Source organism: Hypanus sabinus, chromosome 4 (assembly GCF_030144855.1).
Source record: "Hypanus sabinus isolate sHypSab1 chromosome 4, sHypSab1.hap1, whole genome shotgun sequence".
NCBI lineage: Eukaryota > Metazoa > Chordata > Chondrichthyes > Myliobatiformes > Dasyatidae > Hypanus > Hypanus sabinus.
Genome location: NC_082709.1, coordinates 96,280,709 through 96,307,338, shown reverse-complemented (window position 1 = coordinate 96,307,338; position 26,630 = coordinate 96,280,709). Strand labels below are relative to the sequence as shown.

Genomic DNA, 26,630 nt, shown 5'->3' with positions numbered 1-26,630 from the left:
CAACAGTGAGTGATACTGGACAATAGTTGTTAAGGCAACTCACCCTGCTCTTCTTGAGCATTTAACACTGAAAATGCCATTGAACACACCCAACAGTTGATTGGCACAGGTTTTCTGAATGTTGAAGATATGAGCAACATGTCCTGCTTAGTGTAATTAGGGTCTCAACATGGAGATTTTGACCTAGAAGAAGACGCTGAAGTTGATTTGCTAGTCTTCCAGTGGGTTTAAGGAAGGACTATTGATGATATTTCTTCCATGCCTTGAGGTGCCTACTGTAGTTAGACCAGAGGACAGAGACTAGTACTGCCTGGTAGACCATGAGTTTTATACCAGGTCTGAGATGTTAAACTTCAAATACCCCATTTCTCAGTCAACCAAAGGTTGTGTTGTTGCCCTTACGGTGGTGGTGAATTTCATCATTGATGTCTTCTTTTGCTGAGACATGATTCCCAAGACACATTTTGTATGGTGATGCAAAGAACTGTTGTGGTGCAGCAGAAATGGGTTGGTAGAAGACCCTATGAATATTAAGTGTAAGGACCATTATCTTCTCTGCTCTGGTAAACAAGTGGTGATATCTTGTAGTTTTGCTTCCAAACGTGCATAACAATAGATCTAGTGCTTTCCCAGCATATATGACGAATATCCCTGATGAAGATAGAGTTTGTTGGCAAAATGTCTGTTAAAATTAATACCTGTACCCAGCTGGAAGCCGGAGGAAGTTTATTCATGCATATAGAATAATTGTCTGGGTCACTAATGTCCTTTGAGGAAGAGAAAATCTGCCAACCCAATTGAGATACGAGTTTAGTCTCCAGACCCAATTGCCTCTTGTTCAGCCAGTTTGTTTAAGGGCCATTAGTAATGGACAGTAAGTGCCATTCTTGTCAAAGGCATCACAAGTATAGAACTGATGCTCTGTTACAAACCACAGTGTAGTTCAATTTCATATGATGACTGCCAAATGTTCCTCTTCTGTGCTTCATTTTCTTGAGAATGAGCTGTAGGTTAAAACTTGGATATGAGTTTACAGCGATTTTACAGTTATCTGGGTGAGGGGAGGTTTGTTGCTGATGAAAAGTTCAGGGCATTAAGATGGATGAATCACATAAAACTGTCAAGTTGTGAACTCTTTAAATAGTTTTATATTTTAAAATGTGTCTATTCCTTTAGATGCAACTTAAAAAGCTGTAAACTAAGATACTAAACTATGAAAAGATTGTACACTAACCCATTAGAAAAAAGGCAAGATATATGACATGAGATTATTTCTGGAGCTAGTATTACAGTTTTAGTAGAAGGTGATGTAGTAATCAAAACTTATCTGTTCAATGAATGAGAGGTTAAAATAAAGTCTGTAATAAGATCAAAACTAAGCAAATGTAATTTAAGTGAAGCTTATTCTGAAATGATGTCATTTGAAGGATATGTCCTTTTTTTCTAGTCGAAATCAACTCTCTACATTGCCATTGTGCATCTGTGCCCTTCCACTTAAAGTCTTGGTTGTCAGCAACAATAAGTTGGTGTCGCTTCCAGAAGATATTGGACAGTTGAAGTGTTTAATGGAGCTGGTATGTATTCCTTTATTGTAAAGTGCGTTAAATAAGTTTGGTCCCGTTACCTTTTTCAGGTTTCCAATATCTGTTTTCTTTAATACTTCATGTACAATTTAATGAGGTAAACCAATGTGCAAAGATTGCCCCAGTTAAGCTAAGAGTAAAATATAAAAGTATAACACATTCACACTGAGCAATGATGTGGAACAGGCTGATGCAAATTGTTCCCAATATTTCAATCACTTGCTGAGTCCTGGACAAAATTTGCACTTGGATAAATTGTCATAGTCATAGAAAAGTACAGCACGGAAGCAGACCCTTTGGCTCATCTAATCTGTGTTAAACCATTCAAACAGTCTGTTCCTATCCACCTGCACCAGGACCACAACCCTCCGTACCCCTACCATCCATGTACCTATCCACATTTCACTTAAATGTTGACATCAAGCTCACATGCACTACTTGTGCTGGCAGATCGTTAAACACACTCATGATCCTGTGAGTTAAAAAGTTTCCCCTTATATTCCCCTAAAACTTTTCAACAATTTTCTCCATTAACCATGATCTCTGGTTGTAGTTAACCCAACCCCAGTGGAAAAAGTCTGTCTGCGTTTACCCTATATTTTTATATACTTATGTCAAATCTTCCCTCAATCTTCTACATTCTAAGGAACAAAGTCCTAACCTATTCAATCTTTCCTTATAACTCAGGTCCTCCAGACCCAGCAACATCCTTGTAAATTTTCTCTATGCTCTTACAATCTTTCTTGTATCTTTCTGGTAGATAGGTGACCAAAACTGCACAAAATATTCCAAATTAGGCCTCACCAATGTCTTATACAATGTCAACATAACATTCCATCTCCTGTACTCAATACTTTGATTTATAAAAAGCTATTATTACGATCCTATCTACCTGTGATGTCACTTTCAATGAATTATCCTCATGTGTTCCCAGATTGTTACAAGAATCACCCCTTGTAATAATTATCAGTGAGGCACAGAGAATCTGAATTTACTGACAAGTAATTTTTATTATTTCAACTAAAAAACACGTGGGTTCACACTCTTGTCTACCTGTGTGCTCCCTACTGGAACCCCTGACACTCCATGAACAGTCAATAAAGAGGAAAGGTATTACCCAGGAAAGGAGTCTACACTGGCCAGGCACTCCTCATGGTCCTGATCTCCATATGTCCATGGGGTCCTCCTTATCCGCAATGGTAGGTCTCTGGCTGCTGGAGAGTTATCGCCCCTGTGTATTTGGAACTCCTAAATCTTATACTGTTCCTCATCAATTGAACTGTTGGATCTCCATCCCATTGGCTGAAGGTCACCTGATGTACCTGGGTCACCTTCTCACTGGTCATTGTAGAGGGCTGTGACCAACATTGTTTCATGGTTCTGACCACCCCAGCCTTGTGTATTTGTGCCTTTACACTGACTGGTCCAAATCAGTTAAATGAGGCAACCCAGCCGATCCAGTTCCCTAAATGTGACATCACAGGTAGATAGGGTCGTAAAGAGAGCTTTTGGCACGTTGGCCTTTATAAATCAAAGTATTGAGTATAAGAGTTGGAATGTTATGGTGAGGTTGTATAAGACATGGGTGAGGCCGAATTTGGAGTATTGTGTACAGTTTTGGTCACCTAATTACAGGAAGGATATTAATAAGGCTGAAAGAGTGCAGAGAAGGTTTACAAGGATGTTGCCGGGACTTGAGAAACTGATTTATAGCGAAAGGTTGAATAGGTTAGAACTTTATTCCCTGGAGCTTAGAACAATGAGGGGAGATTTGATAGAGTTGTATAAAATTATAATGGGTAAAGATGGAGTGAATGGAAGCAGGGTTTTTCCACTGAGGCTAGGGGAGGAAAAAAACCAGAGGACATGGGTTAAGGCTGAAAAGGGAAAAGTTTAAAGGGAACTTTAGCTTCTTCACACAGAGAGTAGTGGAAGTGTGGAATGATCTACCAGTTGAAGTGGTGAATGCAGACTCACCTTTAACATTTTAGAAAAACTTGGGACAGTTGCATGGATGAGAGGTGTATGGAGGGATATGGTCTAGGTGCAGATCGGTGGGACTAGGCAGAAAAATGGTTTGGCACAGCCAAGAAGGGCTAAAAGGCCTGTCTCTGTGCTGTAATGTTCTATGGTTCTATGATTGTTGAGATGATTTGCAGTGGACTGAAAAGCTTGAGCATGCAGATATTATGTGCTGGAGCTTTTGGAAAGCATCAAGTTGGATAAATCACAGAGACCGAACGGGATGTACCCTAGGCTACAGTGGGAAGTGAGGGAGGAGATTGCTGAGCCTCCTGCGATGATCTTTGCATCATCAGTGAGGATGGGAGTGATTTCAGAGGATTGGAGGGTTGTGTATGTTGTTTCCTTATTCAAGAAGGGGAATAGGGATAGCCCAGGAAATTATTGACTAGTGAGTCTTACTCCAGTGGTTGATAAGTTGATGGAGAAGATCCTGAGAGGCAGAATTTCTGAACATTTGGAGATGTATAATATGTTTAGGAGTAGTCAGCATGGCTTTGTCAAGGACAAGTCGTGCCTTACGAGCCTGATTGAATTTTTTGAGGATGTGACTTAACACAGTGATGAGGGTAGAGCCGTAGATGTAGTGTATTTGGATTTTAGCAAGGCATTTGATAAGGTACCCCATGTGAGGCTTGTTGAGAAAGTAAGGAGGCATGGGATCCAAGAGGACGTTGCTTTGTGGACCCAGAAGTGACTTGCTCACAGAAGGCAAAGGGTGGTTGTAGACAGGTCATATTCTGCATGGAAGCCGGTGACCAGCAGTGTGCCTCAGGGATCTGTTCCGGGACCCCCCCCCAACTCTTCGTGAGTTTTATAAATGACCTGGATGAGGAAGTAAAGGGATGGGTTAGTATATTTGCTGATGTTACAAAGGTTGGGGGTGTTGTGGATAGTGTGGAGGGCTGTCAGAGGTTACAACGGGACATTGATAGGATACAAAACTGGGCTGAGAAGTGGCAGTTGGAGTTCAACCCAGATAAGTGTGAGGTGGTTCATTTTGGTAAATCACATATGATGGCAGAATATAGCATTAATGGCAAGACTCTCGGCCGTGTGGAGGATCAGAGGGATCTTGGGGTCCGAGTCTATAGGACACTGAAACTTGCTGTGCAGGTTGACTTTGTGGTTAAGAAGGCGTATGGTGCATTGGCCTTCATCAACTCTGGGATTGAGGTTAAAAGCCGAGAGGTAATGTTGTTGCTATATAGGACCCTGGTCAGACCCCACTTGGCGTACTGTGCTCAATTCTGGTCGCCTCACTACAGGAAGGATGTGGAAATGATAGAAAGGGTGCATAGGATATTTACAAGGATGTTGCCTGGATTGGGGAGCAGGCCTCATAAGAACAGAGTGTGTGAATTCGGATTTTTCTCCTTGGAGCAATGGAGGATGAGAGGTGACCTGGTAGAGGTGTACAAGATAATGAGGGGCATTGATTGTGTGGATAGTAAGAGGCTTTTTCCCAGGGCTGAAATGGCTAGCATGAGAGGGCATAGTTTTAAGATGCTTGGAAATAGGTACAAAGGAGATGTCAGGGATAAGTTTATTACACAGAGAGTAGTGAGTGCATGGAATGGAAATGATAGGGTCTTCTAAGACACTCTTGGATGGACACTTGGATCTTAGAAAAATAGAGGGCTATCGGTAAGCCTGGGTAGTTCTATGGTAAGGACATGTTCTGCACAGCTTTATGGGCCGAAGGGCCTGTCTTGTGCTGTCGTTTTTCTATGTTTCTGTGTTTCTGTGTTTCTTTGGTAGGTCTGGCATTTTACGTAACATAACTACTCCTCTGAGAATGGCCTCAGGTTTATTCCTCTGATTAGATTGTGCCAGAGCAAGAATCAGTTCAGAGTCCAATCCCTTTACATAACAAATGGCTACTTGTTTGAGAATAGTCTCAGGTTTAGCAGATCATTGCCTGAAGCTTCCTGTGTCCATGTCCAGTTGCTCTGATTAGATTATCCAAGAGCAAGTATCAGTGCAGAGTCCACAAAATGGGGGAGAAATAAAGACAACTGGCTTGTCTGTTTCCCTGTCCTTCATCAGACTGTAGTTTCTTCTGACCAGCAAGATCTCTTTGCTCTTCCACACTCCTCTGTGCCCTACCGTTCACCATGTAAGCCCTAGCCTGGTTGGTCCTCCCAAAGTGCAACACGTCGCACTTAAATTAAATTCCATTTGCTATTTTCCAGCTGATCTAGATCACTCACCACCTGCCTCACTGTCCAATACACTTGGTGTCATCTGCAAATTTGCTGATGCAGTTCACCATATCATCATCCGGATCATTCTTCACTTGCGAAGATCAGGAGGGAACTCCATTGTTGAAGTACTTTACTTCCCGCCTGCATTGCATAGTTTTATAGTGACGATCAGTGTGCATGGACCGATTCCCACAAGCTGTGATAATTGCGGTGCTCACAAGGCTATAGATTGAGTATTGGAGTTTTCCTTCTGGAATGACTGGCTGGCTGATGAGTCCCATCTATCTGATTTGGAATCGGAGTTGACCTTCTCCTATGCTGCCTGTCAACTAAGGCTGATCAGCCCAGTTATACCGCTGGACACTCAGTCGTGCTGTGACATAGCAAACTCAGTAAGAACAGGGACAGGAGGTGAAGGCGTTGCTGTGGGCACCGTGGTGTAAGAGAGGTTATATGCGAATGAGCTCCTGCATGCCAAATCAACAGTGGTCCTGCAGCGATCACTACACCCAAAAAAGAGAGGCTGTGGGAGACACTTCACCTTTCCTAAATGAGCAGGATGTCCAGCCCAGGACTCGCCTGTCCCCAGATCATTAATATAAATGACAAATGACAAGAGACCTAGCACTGATCCCTGCAGCACACCACTAGTCACAATCTTTCAATCAGACAGACAACCATCTATTACCACTCACTGGCTTCTCCCACAAAGCCAATGTCAAATCCAATTTACTACCTCATCTTGAACGCCAAGTGACTGAATCTACTTGGCCAAACTCCCATGCAGGACCTTGTCAAAAGCCTTGCCTTCCACTGTTTTACTCATTCAATTTCCTGGTAACTTTGAAAAACTCTCCTGTCACTAAGGATGACTTAAATATCTGTGCTAGGGCTCCTGTAATTTCTGCACTTGCCTCCCACAGGGAACACCTTGTCAGTCCCTGGGGATTTATCCATCCTGATTTGCCCCTGGACAGCAAACACCATTTCCTCTGTAACCTGTATAGGGTCCATGAAGTTGACACTGCTTTGCCTCACATCTGTATACTCTGTGTTCATCTCCTGAGTAAATACAGATGCAAAGATAGCAAAAGTCCTGATGAAGGGTCTCGGCCTGAAACGTCAACAGTGCTTCTCCTTATAGATGCTGCCTAGCCTGCTGTGTTCCACCAATATTTTGTGTGTGTTGCTTTATGATATCTCTCATCGCTTTTGGCTCCACGCATGGATTACAATTCTAATCTTCCAGAGGACCAACTTTATCCTTTGCAATCCTTTTGGTCTTAACATATCTGTAGAATCCCTTCATCTGGTCTGCTAGGGCAACCTCATGCCTTCTTTTAGCCCTCCTGATTTCTTCCTTAAGTGCTGTCTTGCATTTCTTATGCTTCATAAGCACCTCATTTATTCCTTCCTGCCTATACCAATCCACACCTACCATATCCTCTTTGATACCATCAAAGTTGGTCCATCTCCAATTTAGAATCTCAACCCATGGGCCAGACCTATCTTTTTGCATATTTACTGATGACATAATGTTCACTGGATGCAAATTGTTCCCCTACACCAGGGTGTCAAACTCATTTTAGGTCACGGGCCGGATTGGGAAAACTGCGACTTCGTGTGGGCCAGATCAGTTGTGCATGCGTGCGTGCTCCCAACAGTTTTCGTTGCCTTTGCTTTTTCAAACTGCTCTCATGTGTCTCAGTCTCTGCTATAACTACAAAGTGTTTCACTTTATGAATTTCATTTCTTATGAAGAAGATTGCCTAGCATTATTTTTATGATTGGTATTAACTTACAGTCGTAGGCTACAAGGAAGTTGTGACGATAGAGAGAAAAAACAATGCTATCTTGGCTAAGATTGTTTTGGGAGCCGCACCCTTTCCATTAATAAACCATTTGAAATCAAACATTAGCAGACACAAATGTAGACCTAACGAAACAAATTGTAAATGTAGGCTACACAACTGCACCTAACTTTTATTAGTCTGCTTCCAGCAATCAAACTCAGACAATGAACACAGTTGGCCTCTAACTTTTATTGATTTACATTTACAATAATAGAATAGTCAGAAAATGAATGAATGAATCGCAATACTATGACACTCAATATTTCATAATGCATTTTGCTTACATGTCATAGTGTCACTCATTTTTTACTTGCTGCTTCCAGACACCTGACATCTCTTGGCTTTAACCAGCCTGTCAACGTCATGGACCAGTTTCTGGGCAGTTGTGATTTTCATAATGTCATTTAGATGTCTGTGAGTCAGCTGCGAGCGCAGTTTGGATTTGTTAATGTTCATTATGGAGAATGCCTACTCACAGAGATATGTTGTCCCGAACATGCAAAGGATCTTTGAGGCAAAGTTTGAAAATCTTGGGGTACATCGGTCCCAGGTATTGATAGAATGAGTCCAGACCCAGTCTAAAATTTATATTTCAAAGCCAAGTTACACTGAATTTCAATTAGTTCCATTTTGCGTTCTGAGTCGTCCTGCATACGTCATATTTTTCTTCGTGTGACGTTTCATAGTGTTGTTTGATATTGTACCCTTTTGCCACAGCCACTTGTTGCGAGCATATCAGACACACAGGTTTGCCATTGACCTCACAGAAAAAACAATCTTTCCAATTATTGTTGTATATGAACTTTTCTTGGAAAGCATTTTGAACCACAGCAGAAAACAGTCTCAGCCTTGCTACAAGTGTTACTTACCTGAGTACTCTGTGTGTTTATACTGTGTCTGATGACCTAAGTGGGGCCCTAGTGGTCATCAGTGCAGGGTGGTAGGTGCTTATGCACAGCGGGTGGTGAACTGCCACCTATTGTACGGCTGCCGTATTGATACATTATAAATGGTTGTGAATATACTACTTTTTCTTCAAACCATCCCACAGGCTGGTAGTTTGACACCCTGCCCTACACAAACTTCTGTAATTTGCCCTGTCTAGTAGCAGATCAAGTATCACAACTCTCGCGTTGGGACTCCTACGTACTGATTAAGGGAACTTTCCTGAACACATTTGACAAACGCAATCCCAAACGCTATCCTTTTACAGTATGGGAATCCCAGTCTATATGTGGAAAGTTAAAATCACCTACTACCAAAATCTAGCAACACATATGCTGGTGGAACGCAGCAGGCCAGGCAGCATCTATAGGAAGAAGCACTGTCGACGCTTTGGGCCGAGACCCTTCGTCAGGACTTTTGCTATCAAAAACTTATGTTTCTTGCAGTAGTCTACGATCTCTTTACAGATTTGTTCCTCTAAATTCCTTGGACTGTTGGGTGGTTTGTAATACAGCCCATATCACCTCACTAGATGAGTTCTCCAGTCTGTCCTTACTGAGCAAGGCTGTGACATTTCCCTTCCTAGTAATGCCACACCTCCTCCTTTGAGCCTTTTGTCACATCTAAAACAAAGGACACCAGGAATACTGAGCTGCCAGTCCTGCCCCTCCTGCAACCAAGTCTCAGTAATGGCCATAATATCATAATTCCAGGTGTTGATCCATGTCCTGAGCCCATCCACCTTTCCTGTAATATTTCTTGCATGAAAATATGGGAAGCTTAGGACATTAGTTGCAACTCGCTCAACCTTTTGATTCCTTACTTTATCTGAGGGCTTACAACTTCTGTATCCACAACCTTTCCACTAACTGTTCTGGCACTCTGGTTGCCATTTTCCTACATCTATAGTTTAAACCCCACCGTGCAGCACCAGCAAACCTTCCTGCTAGGATATTAGACCCCTTCCAGTTCAGGTGCAAACTGACTGTTCAGTACAGCTCCCAGATCCCCTGGAAGAGAGCCAATGATCTCCTACCCAACTCCTTAGCCACGTGTTAAACTGTATAATCTTCCTAGTTCTGGCCCTACTAGCATGTGGCATGGGTAACAATTCTGAGATCACAACTGTGCAGGTTCTGCCCTTTAACTTAGCACCTAACTGCCTGAACTCCTTATGCAGAACCTCGTCATTCATCCTACCCATGTCATTGGTACCTCCAAGGATCACGACCTCTGGCTGTTCATCTCCCGCACTTGAGAATGCTTAGGACTGGATCTGAGATGTTCTGGACCCTGGCACCCAGAAGACAACATACAATCTGGGAACACACGTGAATCTGCAGATGCTGGAAATAAATAAAAACACAAAATGCTGGCAGAACTCAGCGGGCCAGACAGCATCTATGGGAGGAGGTAGTGACGATGTTTCGGGCCAAAACCCTTCATTAGGAGTGAAGTAACATGGGATGGTCGAGGGGGGATAAGAAGTGCGGGGAGGGATGAAGTAGAGAGCTGGGAAGTGATAGGCTGGAGGGAAATGGGCTAGGGGGAAGGTGGAGAATTATGGGAAATAATAGAGAAAGAAAGGTAGGGCTGGGGGGAGATTATAGTGAGGGTGTAAAAGAGAGAGAAAGAGAACCAGATTAAAATTATAGATAGGGATGGGGTAAGGGGGGGCAGGGGTATCAACGGAGGTCTGTGAGTTGCCACTGCCCCCCCACCCCATCATCTGTTAATCGACAGAAAGTCCATACATACTAAGTCCAGAGGTTCCACACTTTGCAAGTGCAACAGTGGAGCCGACGACACTGGCAGGGTCTTCCTCCGGATGCAACGACTGCATCCCTTACAGTATTCTTCGACTTCCACCCTCATCCGGGGCCAGTAGAAACGGTCTTTGAGTAATCCGTAGGTCTTTTCCACCCCCAAGTGTCTGGAATCATCATGCAAGGCCTGGAGTACAGTCTGCCGATACTTCTCCGGCATGACCAGTTGCTAACGCTGGGGTTGGTCTGGAAGCGCCGTGACCCAGTACAAGACTTGGTTCGTTAACTTTAACCAAGGCCACTTCTTCAATAACAGAGGCACGGACATGTGTTTTGCCTTCTCTGCCAACCCCATGTCCCCCTTCTGTACCGTTCTCCACACAGTGCCAAGACCCGGGTCATTCTGCTGCACAACTGCACTTCCCCCGGACTTCCAGCAACTGTTCAGTCTGCAGTGCGGTCAGGTCACAGTAAGCTGGGTAGGGCATCATCAAAAGCCCCCAAAGGGTCCACGGCTCGCTCTAGCCTTCCTTGGCCTTCACGGTGATAGCAAACTGACACATAGCCTTCACTCCGGGGCAGGGATGCTCTCCCACTCCTCGTCCTTCTCCTGTCCCCCAGGCTCCCGACGTGACAAAGCATCCGCATCGACATTCTTGCTTCCTGGGCAGTACTTCAGGCTGAAATCATATGCCGACAAGGCCGCCAACCATCGATGTCCTGTAGCATCCAGTTTCGCCGAAGTCAGAATATAAGTGAGAGGATTGCTACCTGTTCTCACCTCAAACTTGGCTCCATACAGATAATCACTCAACTTGTCCACCACCGCCCACTTCAGTGCCAGGAACTCCAACTTGTGAGTGGGATAGTTTCTCTCAGATGGCGACAAGCTTTGGCTGACAAAGGCTACCGGTCTCAATGCGTTGCCATGCTCCTGGTACAGGACAACCCCTAGACCCTCTCCGCTGGCATCCGTGTGCAGCACATATGGCTTCTGGGGATTGGCAAAAGCCAACACCGGGGCCTGGGTCAGTGCCCTCTTCAGAGATTGGAATGCCTCTTCTCATCTATTATCCCATCTCGAGCCAAAAGGCTCCGCTGGGTTCCAGTATCCTCCAGCGTCTTGCCCCTGGTCCCCCTTCCTCTTCTTTCCCACTGGCGGATAGCCACGCAACAGCTGAGTCAACGGGTGACACATTTTAGTGTATCCTTTCACGAATCAGCAGTAATACCCACAGAACCCCAAAAATGAGCGCAGAGTGCTCACTTTTTGGGGTCTTGGCCAGGTGGTCACGGCCTCTATCTTAGTTGGATCAGTGGCCACTCCCTCTCACGAAACGATGTGGCCAACATAGCTGACCGATGACTTGCAGAACTGGCATTTGTCCAGGGAAAGCTTCAGCCCTTCCTCCTTAAGCCGGCTTAACACCTTCAACAGCCTCTCCTCATGTTCCTCCAAAGTCGATCCAAACACTATCAAATCATCCAGGTACACCAGCACCTCCAGCAGATTCATATCCCCCACAGTTCTCTTCATGAGCCTCTGGAAGGTGGCTGGAACCTCCAATATACCTTGGGGCATTTGTTCGAACTGAAACAACCCCAGCGGGCAGATAAAGGCCGTCTTCTTTATCACCTTCACTCATCAGGATCTGGTAACACCCACTTGTTAAGTCCAGCACACTGAACTACTTCGCTCCACTCAGGCAGGCCAACGCGTCCTCGACCCTTGGGATGGTATATTGATCAGGGGCAGTTCGCTGATTCGAAGTCCTATAGTCGACATGTGCACCCTCCCATTCTTCTTCTGTGCCACCAGTATTGGGGACGCATAGGGACTTGGAGATTCAGCCATGATTCCGGCTTCCTTCCACTTGCACAAATGTTGCCGCACGTCCTCAACATCTGCTGGGGCCAGTCGCCGTGATCTCTCTCTGAACGGGGTGTCCTCCGTCACCCGGATGGTGTGGTGAGTGCTTTTGGAGCAGCCCACATCAAACTCACCCCGAGAAAAAACAGCTTCCATCCTCAGCATCTTCTCCACTAGCCTGCGTTTCCACTCCGCCGACACAGGAGAATCCCTGAAGTTAAAAGCCTCAGCAGTCAGTTGTTCCAATCCTTTCCCTTTAGGGGTCCTCACTGGTACGCTAGACATTATTGTCACTGGGAACAGATGCGCTAGCGGCATTCCCCTCTTAAAAGTGATTTCTTTTGCCATAGTGTTCCTGACACTTAAGGCCATCCACCTCGCATGTACCACCGCTGGTCTCTGCACTTCAGGCCTCACCAGCGGGGCACCGGAAATCGTGTCTCCCCCCTCAAGATCGTCCGGGGTGTCTACTAACAGGACTTTGCCCGCCTGCACCCTAGGGAATCTGGGGGTCCCCATCACGAGTGCTACCTTCCTGGGTCGGATCACCTTAGGCCTCACCTCACTGTCCCTCGTTTACACTCCAGGTCCAGCCCTTGGGGGGCACCCCCTTCTTCGAATACCGTTCGAAACACTGGATGCACCAAGAGGATCTCCAGAAAGTTCCGCCCCCCTTCTCCTTGCAAGCTCCCAGGAGCCGTCGCACCACAGGGGAGTTAGTCCCCACCAGGACGGCAGTACCACCGGTTTCCACCGGGTCCAGACACATCAGCACCAATGTCTCAATAGCTTTGGACACTCCCACATCACCCTCTGAGAACTCCAGTCTCACCGATAGGTACCCATTGTACCGGTAATCACCCTCACTCACACCCCAAATCTGCAGGGCGTCAAATGGGGTTACGGCAAATGCTTTAGATATTTGTTGTAGAATGACCTTTATAATAAGGTCACCTGTGATCCCGTATCGAGAACGGATTTTGCTTAAACTCCCTCTATCCGTAGGCACACACTGACACAGGGTCCTACCAGCCCACCCGGAATAAAGGCTTGGACACTCGGTGGTTCCCTGGATGATTTCTGGGAATGTGTTCCTCCAGAGGCTCCAGTCCGTTCCCTCACTGAACCTCTCCTAAGTTTCCCAACACCTCTCCCCTCTTACTCACGGGGGGGCTTGCCCTCTGTGGGATGCCTTGTCTCTCACAATCCCATCGAAAGTGTCCCTCCTCCCCAAATCTATAGCACACCCTTGGCCGCTCACAGTCTCTCCTGAAATGCCCCTCTTTAGTACAGTTAAAGCACATGCTGCCCCTCCTCTCCCAGGATGGGAGTGGGTACTTTCCCTGCCCTTCCCCTCCAGAGGGGAGGTCCCTACTCCCCTGGGGTTTCTCGGTCCTCTACCTGGCCACCACTTCCTGTATTGTTGAGAATCGCTCCTGGTGGCCCGAGCCCCTTTTCTGCCCCAACTCCTGCACCTCTCTAATCAGTTGCTCAAATGATGGCGGGGGGGGCCCTTTCTATAAGCCTGCTTGCTAGTCAATGCCACCTTGTCCTCCTCCAGAGAGCCATGGAATATCTGACTCATCCTCACTCTAGCCACGTCGGGTGCCTTCACTACCCGCCAGTGCCGCAACCCTGTAAGCATTCCATCCATCCGAAATATGAACTCGGAGAGTTTTTTCCCTCTCCATTGTTCCAGGTGTTGAAACTCTGCTAAAAGCAGCCAGGGATCCCCTGACAACCCAAATGCTCCCTCCAAAATTTCTATACACTCCTCCACTGAAGCCCCAGGCTTTTCAGCTTTCAACTCCCGGACTGCTTTGGCCGCCGAACCCCTCAAACTTCCCACCAATGACTGTCTCTTCTCATTCGAGCCTGGCCACTTCTCTAACATCAGAGACGTATGCTCGATCCAGGTCTCATAGTCCACCTCCCCATCCGGAGTAGGCTTGGCTCCGGAGAACACCCTCAGCTTCAGCCATGGCCTCTCGGCCACTCCCACCTGGGAGTTAAGTGTGGCTGCCAGCTCCGAGGCCTCCACCGTCCCTGGGGGACGGGGCCTAGCCACGCCTTCCTCCTCTGACCCCCCTTTACTAGCGATGAGCACCTCTCTGGGGGCAACTCTAGCTCTAGCTCCTCCTCCAGTGTCTCGTCATCCTTATCCTCGGAGAGGGTATGGAGTCCCCATGGTCCCGCCTCCCCCAGAACACTGACCGTCGCTGGCAGTTCCAACGTCATGACGTCAGCACTTGTACGAGCCAATACCCAACTAGACTCTACCTCTTTACCACACCGCCTAGCTACCAATTCTACCTGCCCCATACCTTTTACCAAACTCAACCCCCGCACTAACGCATCTCCCGAAACCTGAAAATCCACTCAGCTCACCACACACACACACTGCACCAGTACGTCTTCCAAATCACACCAGTTTACAATCTTATCTCTGTCCATCCCCGCACTACTGCCTGCACAATTCCACAGCCCTGAAAATCCAATCCGGGACGAGCACCCCACAAATGTAACATTTGCCCAACAGGCTGGTATATGTCTAGGGGGAAAAAGTCCAGCCACTCTCCAACCCCGCCTCCCGTATACGCAGGTGCTGTGGGAATCGAGTTAATGTGGCGACGCACACACAATATCAAACTCACAACCAGATACCGTTATGGAAAATACTTTAAAGATTTTACTAAAACTAAATAAGTACTAACAATACAGTTTATATGAAAGAAAAGAAAATAAAGTAAAAGGCACCAAACTTACCAGACTTCAGTCAGTTTAGTGCACATCGTTGGAGCTCAACCATCGAACCTTTCGACCCCTCGTCGCTTTCCTCCAACCTCCACGTCCTTGCAACTGGGACCACCCTGGTGGCCAACCGAGCAGTGCAGCGCACGTCCACCTTCTTCAGTGTCTTCTTTCTGACTCCCCGAAAAGACCAGACCCACAAGACAAAATAGCATTCTCAATTTGGTTAACAAATGAATATAATCCCCATTATCAGCAATTCTAAAGCTAAACAACTGAGAGAAAGCACTTGTCATAACAAAGAAGCATTCCTACTTTTAACAAAACAAAGAAGCCATTTTGATTAACATACACAGTACATTGTACAAAGACATAGACTAAATGGGGAGAAAGTTAACAAATCAGAGGTGTAAATGTACTTGGGAGCCCTCATGCAATATTCTCTGAAGGTTAATGTGCAATGTTAGCATTCATTTCGAGAAGACTAAATGTCATACTGAAGTTTTATAAGGCACTGGTCTGACTGCACTTAGAATATTGTGAGCTCTGAATCCTTGCCAGAAGGGTTTAGTAGCCATCATTTATAATATGATCATGAAAATACAGCCAGGAGTATCAGAAAAAAATAAGAAGGAATGGGAAAAAGAACTTCACTGTCTTATACCTACTGAGCAGTGGGAGAAAATTTTACAATTAGTTAATTCTTCTTCTATTTGTGCTAAACATGCCCTAATACAATTTAAGGTTGTACATAGGGCTCATATGTCCAAGGACAAACTCGCTCGATTTTATTCTCATGTTAATCCAACCTGTGACAGATGTCATTCTGAAGTTGCTTCATTGACCCACATGTTTTGGTCTTGCCCCTGTTTGCAAAATTATTGGAAAGGTATTTTTGGTATTATTTCAACAGTTCTGAACATCAAATTGCAACTGCATCCTATTACTGCAATTTTCGGTTTACTAATGGTGGATAATAGTTGCTTATCCCCCTCAGCCCGGCGGATGATTGCATTTGTCACATTAATGGCTAGAAGATCTATCCTATTGAACTGGAAAGAAATTAATCCTCCAACTATATTTTAGTGGTTTTCTCAAACTATTTCTTGTTTGAGTGTAGAAAAAATTAGAAATGTTGTCTTCGACCCTTCAATTAAATTTGAAGAAAGTTGGAGACATTTTCATATGAGCTAAACTGACTTTTCCTGAACCTTATTCTTATCATCTTTAATTATTTGGATGGGGGTGCGGAGGTATTGACGCTACTGTGTTTATTTGCTATAATGTAATGGCCCATGTTGGTTAAGGTTTCTTTTCTTTTTTTTGGGGGGGGGTTCTTATTTTCTCCATTTTTTGTAACCACTATGAGTTTGGGAGGTTATTATATATGTATTTGTGTGTGTGTATATATATATATATATATATATACCTTAACCTATTAATTATGTACTGTCAAGCTCTTTGTTCTCAATGTTTCATTTATGTTTGTTTAAAATCAATAAAAAGATTTAAAAAGAAAGAAAGAATATTGTGAGCAGATTTGAGCTCCTCCTGTAAGAAAGAACACACTGGCTTTGAAGACTTTCCAGAGGAGGTTCACAAGAATGATCCCAGGAATGAAATAGTTAATGAATGAGAAGCATTTGATAGCTTTGAGCCTGTACTTGCAGGAGTTTAGAAGAATGAGGGGGATCTCATTGAAACCTAGCAAATATTGAAAGGCTGATATAGTGGATTTGGAGAGGATGTTTCCTGTGTTGGGGGAGGCTAGAATCAGAGGGGAAGCTTCAATATAAGGACGTCCCTTTAGAACAGAGATGACCTGGTGAATCTGTGGAATTCATTGTCACATACAGCTGTGGAGGCAGTCAGAAATAGAATCAGAATCAGATTTAATATCACTGGCATACGCGGCGAAAATTGTTAACTTAGGAGCAGCAGTACAATGAAATACATGATAAATAAATATAGAAGTAAAAACCAGAATTGCATTAAGTATTTAAATGTCTTTTAACTAGTTAAGTTTGAATAACAGAAATTAAATAACAGAAGAACAGAAATTAAAAAAAATGTAGTGAGTTAGCGTTCATGGGTTCAATGTCCATTTAGAAATCAGATGGCCGACAGGAAAATCTGTTCCTGAATCGCTGAATACCTTCAGACTTCTGGACCTCCTTCCTGATGGTAACAGTGTGAATGGACCATGCCCTTCTCAAACTCCTAATGAAGTATAGCTGCTCTCTTGCTTTCTTTATAGCTGCACCAATATGTTGCATCCAGGTTAGGTCCTTAGAGATGTTGACACCGAGGAACTTGAAATTGTGCAGTCTCTCCGCTTCTGATCCCTCTGAGGATTGGTTTGTGTTTCATAGAGAGAAAAAAAACTACAACACAATACAGGCTCTTTGGCCCACAAAGTTGTGCTGAACACGTCCCAACCTTGGAAATTACTAGGCTTGCCCACAGCTATCTATTTTTCTAAGCTCCATGTACCTATCCAAAAGTCTCTTAAAAGACTCTATTGTATCCGCCTCCACCACCATTGCCGGCAGCCCATTACACGCACTCACCACTCTCTGAGTAAAGAAACATATCCCTGACAACTCCTCTGTACCTACTCCCCAGCAGCTTAAACCCATGTCCTTTTGTGGCAACCATTTCAGCCCTGGGAAAAAGCCTCTGACTATCCACACGAACAATGCCTCTCATTATCTTATACACCTCTATCAGGTCACCTCTCATCCTCCGTCGCTCCAAGGAGAAAAGGCCGAGTTCACTCAACCTATTCTCATAAGGCAAGCTCCCCAATCCAGGCAACATCCTTGTAAATCTCCTCTGCACCCTTTCTATCGTTTCCATATTCTTCCTGTAGTGAGGCGACCAGAACTGAGCACAGTACTCCAAGTGGGGTCTGTCCAGGGTTCTATATAGCTGCAACATTATATCTCGGCTCCTAAATTCAATTCCACGATTGATGAAGGCCAATACACCATATGCCTTCTTAACCACACAGTCAACCTGCGCAGCTGCTTTGAGCGTCCTATGGATTTGGACCCCAAGATCTCCATACTGCAAAGAGTCTTACCATTAATACTATATTCTGCCATCATATTTCACCTACCAAAATGAACCACCTCACACTTATCTGGGTTGAACTCCATCTGCCACTTCTCAGCCCAATTTTGCATCCTATCAATGTCCTGCTGTAAGGGTCCCAGAACAGATCCCTGAGGCACACCACTGGTCACCGACCTGCATGTAGAATATGATCCGGCTACAACCACTCTTTGCCTTAAGTGGGCAAGCCAGTTCTGGATCCACAAAGCAATGCCCCCTTGGATCCTATGCCTCCTTACTTTTTCAATAAGCCTTGCATGGGGTACCTTATCAAATGCCCTGCTGAAGTCCATATAAACTACTTCTATTGCTCTTCCTTCATCAATGTGTTCAGTCACATCCTCGAAAAATTTGGTCAGGCTCGTAAGGCACGACCTGCCCTTGACAAAGCCATGCTGACTATTCCGAATCATATTATACCTCTCCATATGTTCATAAATCCTGCCTCTCAGGATCTTCTCCATCAACTCACTAACCACTGAAGTAAGACTCACTGGCCTATAACTTCCTGGGCTATCTCTACTCCCTTTCTTGAATAAGGGAACAACATCCACAACCCTCCAATCCTCCGGAACCTCTCCCGTCCCCATTGATGATGCAAAGATCATCGCCAGAGGCTCAGAAATCTCCTCCCTTGCCTCTCACAATAACCTGGGGTACATCTCATCTGATCTTGGCCACTTATCCAACGATGCATTCCAAAAGCTCCAGCACATCCTCTTTCTTAATATCTACATGCTCAAGCTTTTCAGTCCGCTGCAAGTAATCACTACAATCACCAAGATCCTTTTCCATAATGAATACTGAAGTAAAGTATTCATTAAGTACCTCTGCTCTTTCCTCCGTTCCATACACGCATTCCCACTGTCACACTTGATAGGTCCTGTTCTTTCATGTGTTATCCTCTTGCTCTTTACATACTTGTAGAATGCCTTGGGGTTTTCCTAAATTCTGACTGCCAAGGCCTTCTCATGGCCTCCTCTGGCTCTCCTAATTTCCTTCTTAAGCTCCTTCCTGTAAGCCTTATAATCTTGTAGATCTCTAACATTACCTAGCTCTCTGAACCTTTTGTAAACTTTTCTTCTTGACTAGAGCCTTTTTACACCACAGTTCCTGTACACTACCAAAACTTCCCTGTCTCATGGGAACGTACCTATTCAGAGCACCACACAAGTATCCCCTGAACATTTGCCACATTTCTCCCATACTTTTCCCTGAGAACATCTGTTTCCAATTTAAGCTTCCAATATCCTGCCTGATAGCCTCATAATTCCCTTTATCCCAATTAAATGCTTTTCTAACTTGTCCGTCCAATGCTGTTGTAAAGGAGGTAAAATGATGATCACTACAGTATCTCCAAAATGCTCTCCCACTGAGAGATCTGACACCTGGCCAGGTTCATTTCCCAATACCAAATCAAGTACAGCCTTTACTCTTGTAGGCTTATTTACATATTGTGTCAAGAAACCTTCCTGAAAACACCTAACGAACTCCACTCCATTTAAAGGAGTTTAGTGGGCAAAATTAGAGCACATGGTATTGGGGGTAGGGTACTAAGATGGATAGAAAATTGGTTGGCAGACAGGAAACAAAGAGCAGGGATTAACGGGTCCTTTTCAGAATGGCAGGCAGAGACTAGTGGGGTACCACAAGGCTCGGTGCTGGGACCGCAGCTATTTACAATATACATTAATGATTTAGATGAAGGGGTTAAAAGTAACATTACCAAATTTGTAGATGACACAAAGTAGGGTGCCAGTGTGAAATATGAGGAGAATGTTAGAAGAATGCAGGGTGACTTGGACAGGTTGGGTGAGTGGGCAGGTGCAGTTTAATGTAGATAAATGTGAGGTTATCTACTTTGGTGGCAAAAACAGGAAGGCAGATTACTATCTGAATGGTGTCAAGTTAGGAAAAGGGGAAGTACAATGAGATCTAGGTGTTCTTGTACATCGGTCACTGAAGGTAAGCATGCAGGTAACAAGGGGAATTGAGTATAGGAGCAAAGAGGTCCTTCTGCAGTTGTACAGGCCCTGGTGAGACCACACCTGGAGTACAGTGTTCAGTTTTGGTTTCCAAATTTGAGGAAGGACATTCTTGCTATTGCGGGAATGCAGCGTAGGTTCATGAGGTTAATTCCCAAGATGGTGGGACTGTCGTATGTTGAAAGATGGAGCAACTGGGCTTATATACACGGAATTTACTGGATTCACTGGGTGAGAGGGGATCTGATTGAAACATAAGACTATTAAGGGATTGGACATGGTTGAGGCAGGAAATATGTTCCCGATGTTTGGGGATTCCAGAACCAGAGGCCACATTTTAAGAGTAAGGGGTAGGCCATTTAGAACGGAGTTCAGGAAAAACTTTTTCACCCAAGGATCTATGGAATGCTCTGCCTCAGAAGCCAGTGGAGGCCAATTCACTGGATGCTTTCAAGAAAGAGTTAGATAGAGCTCTTAAAGATAGTGGAGTCAAGGAATATGGGAAGAAGGCAGGAATGGCGTACTGATTGTGGATGATCAGCCATGATCACATTGAATGGCGGTGCTGGCTCGAAGGGTCGAATGGCTTACTCCTGCAGCTATTGTCTAATAAACCCCTCGCTCTAGAGAGATGCCAATTGATATTTAGGATATTAAAATCACTTGTCACAACAACTCTGTTATTATCATACCTTCTCAGGATCTGTTTTCCTATCTGCTCCTTGATATCCCTGTTACTATTGGGCAGCCTATAAAAAACACCGAGTAAATTTATTGACTCCTTCCTGTTCCTAACCTCCACCCACAGCGACTTGGTAGACAGACAGACGGACAGACAGACATACGAAATTGGGTTTCGTTACAGCTGTGCCAACCAAGAATAGTGTAGAAATATAGAAATATAAAACCATAAATAATTAAATAATAATAAGTTAATCATGCCAAGTGGAAATAAGTCCCGGACCAGCCTATTGGCTCAGGGTGTCTGACACTCCGAGGGAAGAGTTGTAAAGTTTGATGGCCACAGGCAGGAATGACTTCCTGCTCAGTGTTACATCTCAGTGGAATGAATCTCTGGCTGATTGTACTCCTGTGCCTAACCAGTACATTATGGAGTGGATGGGAGTCATTGTCCAAGGTGGCATGCAACTTGGACAGCATCCTCTTTTCAGACACCACTGTCAGAGAGTCCAGTTCCACCCCCACAACTTCACTGGCCTTACGAATGAGTTTGTTGATTCTGTTGGTGTCTGATACCCTCAGGCTGCTGCCCCAGCACACAACAGCAAACATGATAGCACTGGCCACCACAGCCTCGTAGAACATTCTCAGCCTTGTCCAGCAGATGTTAAAGGCTCCTCAGGAAATAGAGATGGCTCTGACCCTTCTTGTAGACAGCCTCAGTGTTCTTTGACTAGTCCAGTTTATTATCAATTCGTCTCCCCAGGTATTTGTAATCTTCCACCATGTCCACACTGACCCCTTGGATGGAAACGGATCACCGGTGCCTTAGCCCTCCTCAGGTCCACCACCAGCTCCTTAGTCTTTTTCACATTAAGCTGCAGATGATTCTGCTTGCACCATGTGACAAAGTTTCCCACCGTAGCCCTGTACTCAGCCTCCTTTGCTGATGCATCCAACTATGGCAGAGTCATCAGAAAACTTCTGAAGATGGCAAGACTCTGTGCAGTAGTTGAAGTCTGAGGTGTAGATGGTGAAGAGAAAGGGAGACAGGACAGTCCCCTGTGGAGCCCCAGTGCTGCTGACCACTCTGTCTGACACACAGTGTTGCAAGCGCATGTACTGTGGTCTGCCAGTCATGTAATCAATAATCCATGACACCAGGGAAGCATCCACCTGCATCACTGTCAGCTTCTCACCCAGCAAAGCAGGGCGGATGGTGTTGAACACACTGGAGAAGTCAAAAAACATGACCCTCACAGTGCTCGCCGGCTTGTCCAGGTGGGAGTAGACGAGGTTTAGCAGGTAGACGATGGCATCCTCAACTCCTAGTCAGGGCTGATAGTTGAACTGGGGGGGGGGGGTCTAAGTGTGGTCTAGCCAAAGGCCGGAGCTACTCTAGAACAAGTCTCTCCAGGATCTTCGTGATGCGGGAGGTCAATGCCATGAGGTCTGTAGTCATTGGAGCCACTGGGGCGCGGCATCTTCGGTACAGGAACGAGGCAGGACGTCTTCCACAGCACAGCAATCCTCTGGAGACGATCCCTCCATGATGTCCAACTTTTATGCAGCTGTGACAATATCTCTGATCAACAGTGCCACCCCTGCACCTCTTTTGCCTCCCTCCCTGTCCTTTCTGAAACATCTAAAGCCGGCACTTGTAGTAAGCATTCCTGTCCCTGAGCCATCCAAGTCTCTATAATGGCTCCAAGTACTGATCCACACTCTAAGCTCATCCTCTTTAATCACAACACTCCTTGCATTAAAATAGACACATCTCAAACCGTTGGTCTGAGCCCGTCCCTTCTCTATCATCTGCCTATTCTCCCTCACACACTGTCTCCAAGTTTTCTCTATTTGTGAGCCAACTGCCTCTTCCCCAGTCTCTTCAGTTCAGCTCCCACCCCCCAACAATTCTAGTTTAAACTTTCACCGGTAGCCTTAGCAAACCTCCTTGCCAGGATATTTCTTTGTCTTCCTGAGGCCCGCAATCAGCTCTTTGTTCTTGATGATGTTGTGTGCAAGGTTGTTGCCGCGATACCACTCAAGTAATTGGTTTATCTTGCCCTTTTGTCACCATCTGAAATGCTGGCAACAATAGTTGTATTATCAGTAAATGTAGAGATGGCATTTGAATTATGCCTAGCCACACAGTTATAGATGTAGGGAGAGTAGAGCAGTGGGCTAAGCTCACATCCCTGTGGAGCGCCAGTGGAGATTTTATTTTCAATCCACAAAGATTATGGTCTTCTGGTTAGGAAGTCGCGGACCCAGTTTCAGAGGGGAGTACATAGCTTTTGATAAGGTCTGTAGGAATGATGGTGTTAAATACTGAGCTATAGTCAATAAACAGTATTCTGTTGTAGGCATTGTATTGTCCAGGCTGCATTGAGAGCTATTGAGATCGTTTCCACTGTAGAACTATTGTGGTGTTATACAAATTGCAGGGGGTTCAGGTTCCTTCTGAGACAGGAGTTGACTCTAGTCATGAACATCATCACTGTAGATATGAGTGCCTCTGGACGATAGTCCTTGGGGCAGCTCATGCTGCTCTTCTTGGGCACTGGTATAATTGAAGCAGGTTAGACCTTCAAACTGTAGAAGGGAGAGATTAAAAATGTCTGAATACTCCTGCCAGTTGGTTTGCTTAGGTTTTCAGACCTTACCAGGTACTCTGTCAGGCTCTGCTGCCTTGGGAGGGTTCATCCTCCTGAAAGAAAGCCTGACGTCAGCCTCTGAGACAGAGATCACAGGAACATCGGACACTGTAGGGATCCTCATAGCTGTGGTTATAATCTCCTTTTCATAAAAGGGTATAAAACATGTTGAGCTCCTCTGGTAGTGAGGTGTTGCTGCCATTCATGATGATGGGCTTTGCTTTGTAGGAAGTAACAGCATGTAAACCTTGCCAGAATTGACATGCATCCCATGTCACCTCCAACCTCTCTCAGAATTTCTTGGTTCGGTTTCTTGACTTAAAATAGTCTTCCGCAAGTAATACCTGGTTTTCTTACGCAGACCTGGATTGCCAGTCTTAAATGCCACAGATCCAGCTCTCAGCCATGTCTTTGGGTTTATTTAAAGTGGAGGCTGATTTGATTCTTGATTAGTCAGAGTATCAAAAGTTAAAGGGAGAAAGCAGAAGAATGGGTTTGAGAGGGATAATAAATCAGCCATCAGTCAATAGCTAGTACAGTCATCCAAGTTTAAAGGTTTTGGGTTCAAGCCCTATATTAGAAATCCTAGCTCCACATAAAAGCTGACATCTCAAGTCAGTACTAAGGGATCTGTCTAATGTCTATTCCTCAATCACCATGACCACAATAGTATAGTAAGTCCTTTATCTGCTGTTCCTTTATAAGACTGTAAGATGTAGGAGCAGACTTGATGGGCCAACTGGCCTAATTCTCCTCCGACATCTTACAGTCTTATAATAAAGGACTAATTTTACTATTGTGGTCATGGTGATTGAGGAATAGACATTAGACAGATCCCTTAATACTGACTTGAGATGTCAGCTTTGATGTGGAGTTAGGATTTCTAATATAGGGCTTGAAACCACAATCTTTGAACTTGGATGATTATGCTAGCTATTGACTCAAAACTGACAGATGAATTTATTTTGAGGTGGACCCAGAAAAGTAGATGAAAAAAGAACTACTGTAATAGGCTAGAGCTTTTGGTTAGATTTGCAATAATAAGGAATTTAGATTCTAATGAAGAGCTGGTTAATTCAGTATTTCATTGCTACATTCCATTTGACACTCAATGATGATATGAATTTCAGAGCTGCAGTGGGATGCTGTGTACTGCAGTATGTCATTTAATGAAAGAATATGGTGTGTTATATTCACTTCACTAGAAGTGATAACCTGTATATAGGGGTTAGGATGAAAGCTGCAACAATCTCGACACCACCTGGTAGGTGTACTACAAGGCAGAAGGGTAGATTTGATTGGAGGAAGTGAGATAGATCTGGAGCCTGGTTTCAGGAGAGGAGCAATTCAGGATGCAGTGAGTGAAGAGGAACTTGAATCGGAAATGGTAGTCAAAAAAACACGAGCATTCCAAGGAAAGAAATAAAATCACTTCATATAGATTAAAGGATTACATTATGAATGTTCCTTAATAACACAAAAATTAGGAATATACTTAGAACTTAGTATTATGACAACATGAGAAGGATTTAGAATGGGTCATTCAATCTCTTGTGCTTGTTTCACATTATATAAGGTCATGACTGGAATGAGTAATGAGGAAGAAAGGTACATACACAGTATAAAATAAAAGAAAGCAAGGACTTGGGAAATTCTGAAATGTGAAGAAAAGGTAGAAATTGATTAAACTATAAGAAAACAAATGAGATCTTCTGTTTTGCAAGCAAAATAGCAATGCTCGAATGTTGTGTTCAGCTTGTTCTTATCATGAGCATGCATTCATTTAATTTATTTCCAGTTTGAGAAAACCACATCACAAGGAAATGGTAGAGAAATCAGGCTTTGATAATGTAAAAGAGGGGGTTTAGCTAGAGAGGAACATACAGCATCTACTTACTGTCTGTACTCTTTGAGAGGCAGAGTGTTTTGGTGAAGTCGAGTCAGTAAGTTGTTAACTGGAAATAACAAATTTGAAAATTATACCAAGAAGTATGAAGAAAACATTTTTATATGTCAGAAGCTGAATAGCTTTCAAGAGGCAGCGGATCAATTATTAGCATAAAACATTTCAAAGAAATGTAGGTTGTGCAGGAAGCACACAGAGTATTAGAGCCAATGCAGTTATGACAAACTGATAGACCTTTATCCAGCACAGTTGTATGATTCCATAACTACCTGGTGGATTATTCCAAATATTTTGAGTACAGCAGTTTTCTGCTTTAAAATCACATCCTCTTATCTTTTTGTTCTTAAAATTGAGCCAATGTATTGCTTCATCTTTGGCATTGAATACATTGCTTGCTTCAGTTCTCGTGGTGATGTAGATCATTTGATGATTCGGCATGGTAGATATTTTCTGCTCTTTCCCGTTTCCCAATTTGATACTTGGTGTCATCTAACCATTGCTTTCCTTTATAATGACTCCACATATCCTTGTGCACCACTCATTTGTCTTAATTACTCCTCTCTTCCTGTGTTGTGTTTACAATCAGCTCAGTTGGTCAGCCATGAAACTGGGTGTATGGCCGACTTCGGAGCTGAAACATTGGGAGGTGGGGTTATGGAGGCAAAGGCACCCCTAGAGACTGGGCACAAGATCCACAGAAAATGACCATCTAATCCATGCCAACGGTTAAGCTCTACTTAAGGCAGCTAATTTTCTTTGTCAGTATCTGATGATACTTCCTTGCTGCTCTGACCGATGCACTGCTGTATAAAATTGAAGCCCCACTGCGTCTTGAGGTGGATTTAAATGATTCAGAGAATAATGGGATGTTATGATCAACATGTATCTCTCAGCTAGTCGTGATCAAAATGGTCTATTTATTATCACATTGCTAACATTTAATGGGATCTTATTCCCAAAAGGGAATAATCAGGTAGTAGATACAGAAGCCTGAAGGCACACACTCAGCGATTTAGGAACAGTTTCTTCCCCTCTGCCACCCGATTCCTAAATCGATATTGATCCCCTGAACACTACATCACTTTTTAGTATATATTATTTCTGGGTTTTTTTGGCATGAACTTTAATCTATTTATGATAAGGATACTGCATAAGTTTGGGCATCCCTGGTTAAAATTTCTGTTACTGTGAATAGCTAAGCGAGTAAAAGATGACCTGATTTCCAAAAGGCATAAAGTTAAAGATGACACATTTCTTTAATATTTTAAGGAAAATTACTTCTTTTAT

At 44.2% G+C, this 26,630-nt stretch overlaps 1 protein-coding gene across 7 annotated transcripts in view; it reads left to right on the top strand.

Annotated features, from left to right (window-relative positions):
• lrch1 (leucine-rich repeats and calponin homology (CH) domain containing 1) overlaps positions 1-26,630 on the top strand; it is a 484,761-nt gene that overhangs the window by 201,553 nt on the left and 256,578 nt on the right. For all 7 annotated transcript variants that reach the window (XR_009511715.1, XR_009511716.1, XR_009511714.1 and 4 more), the window contains one exon: positions 1,448-1,574. Coding sequence is in view for 2 of the 7 variants with exons in the window: in XM_059967693.1 (XP_059823676.1) it covers positions 1,448-1,574 (127 nt within the window). In the remaining 5 variants the exon portion in view is untranslated. The remainder of the gene's footprint in view (positions 1-1,447; positions 1,575-26,630) is intronic.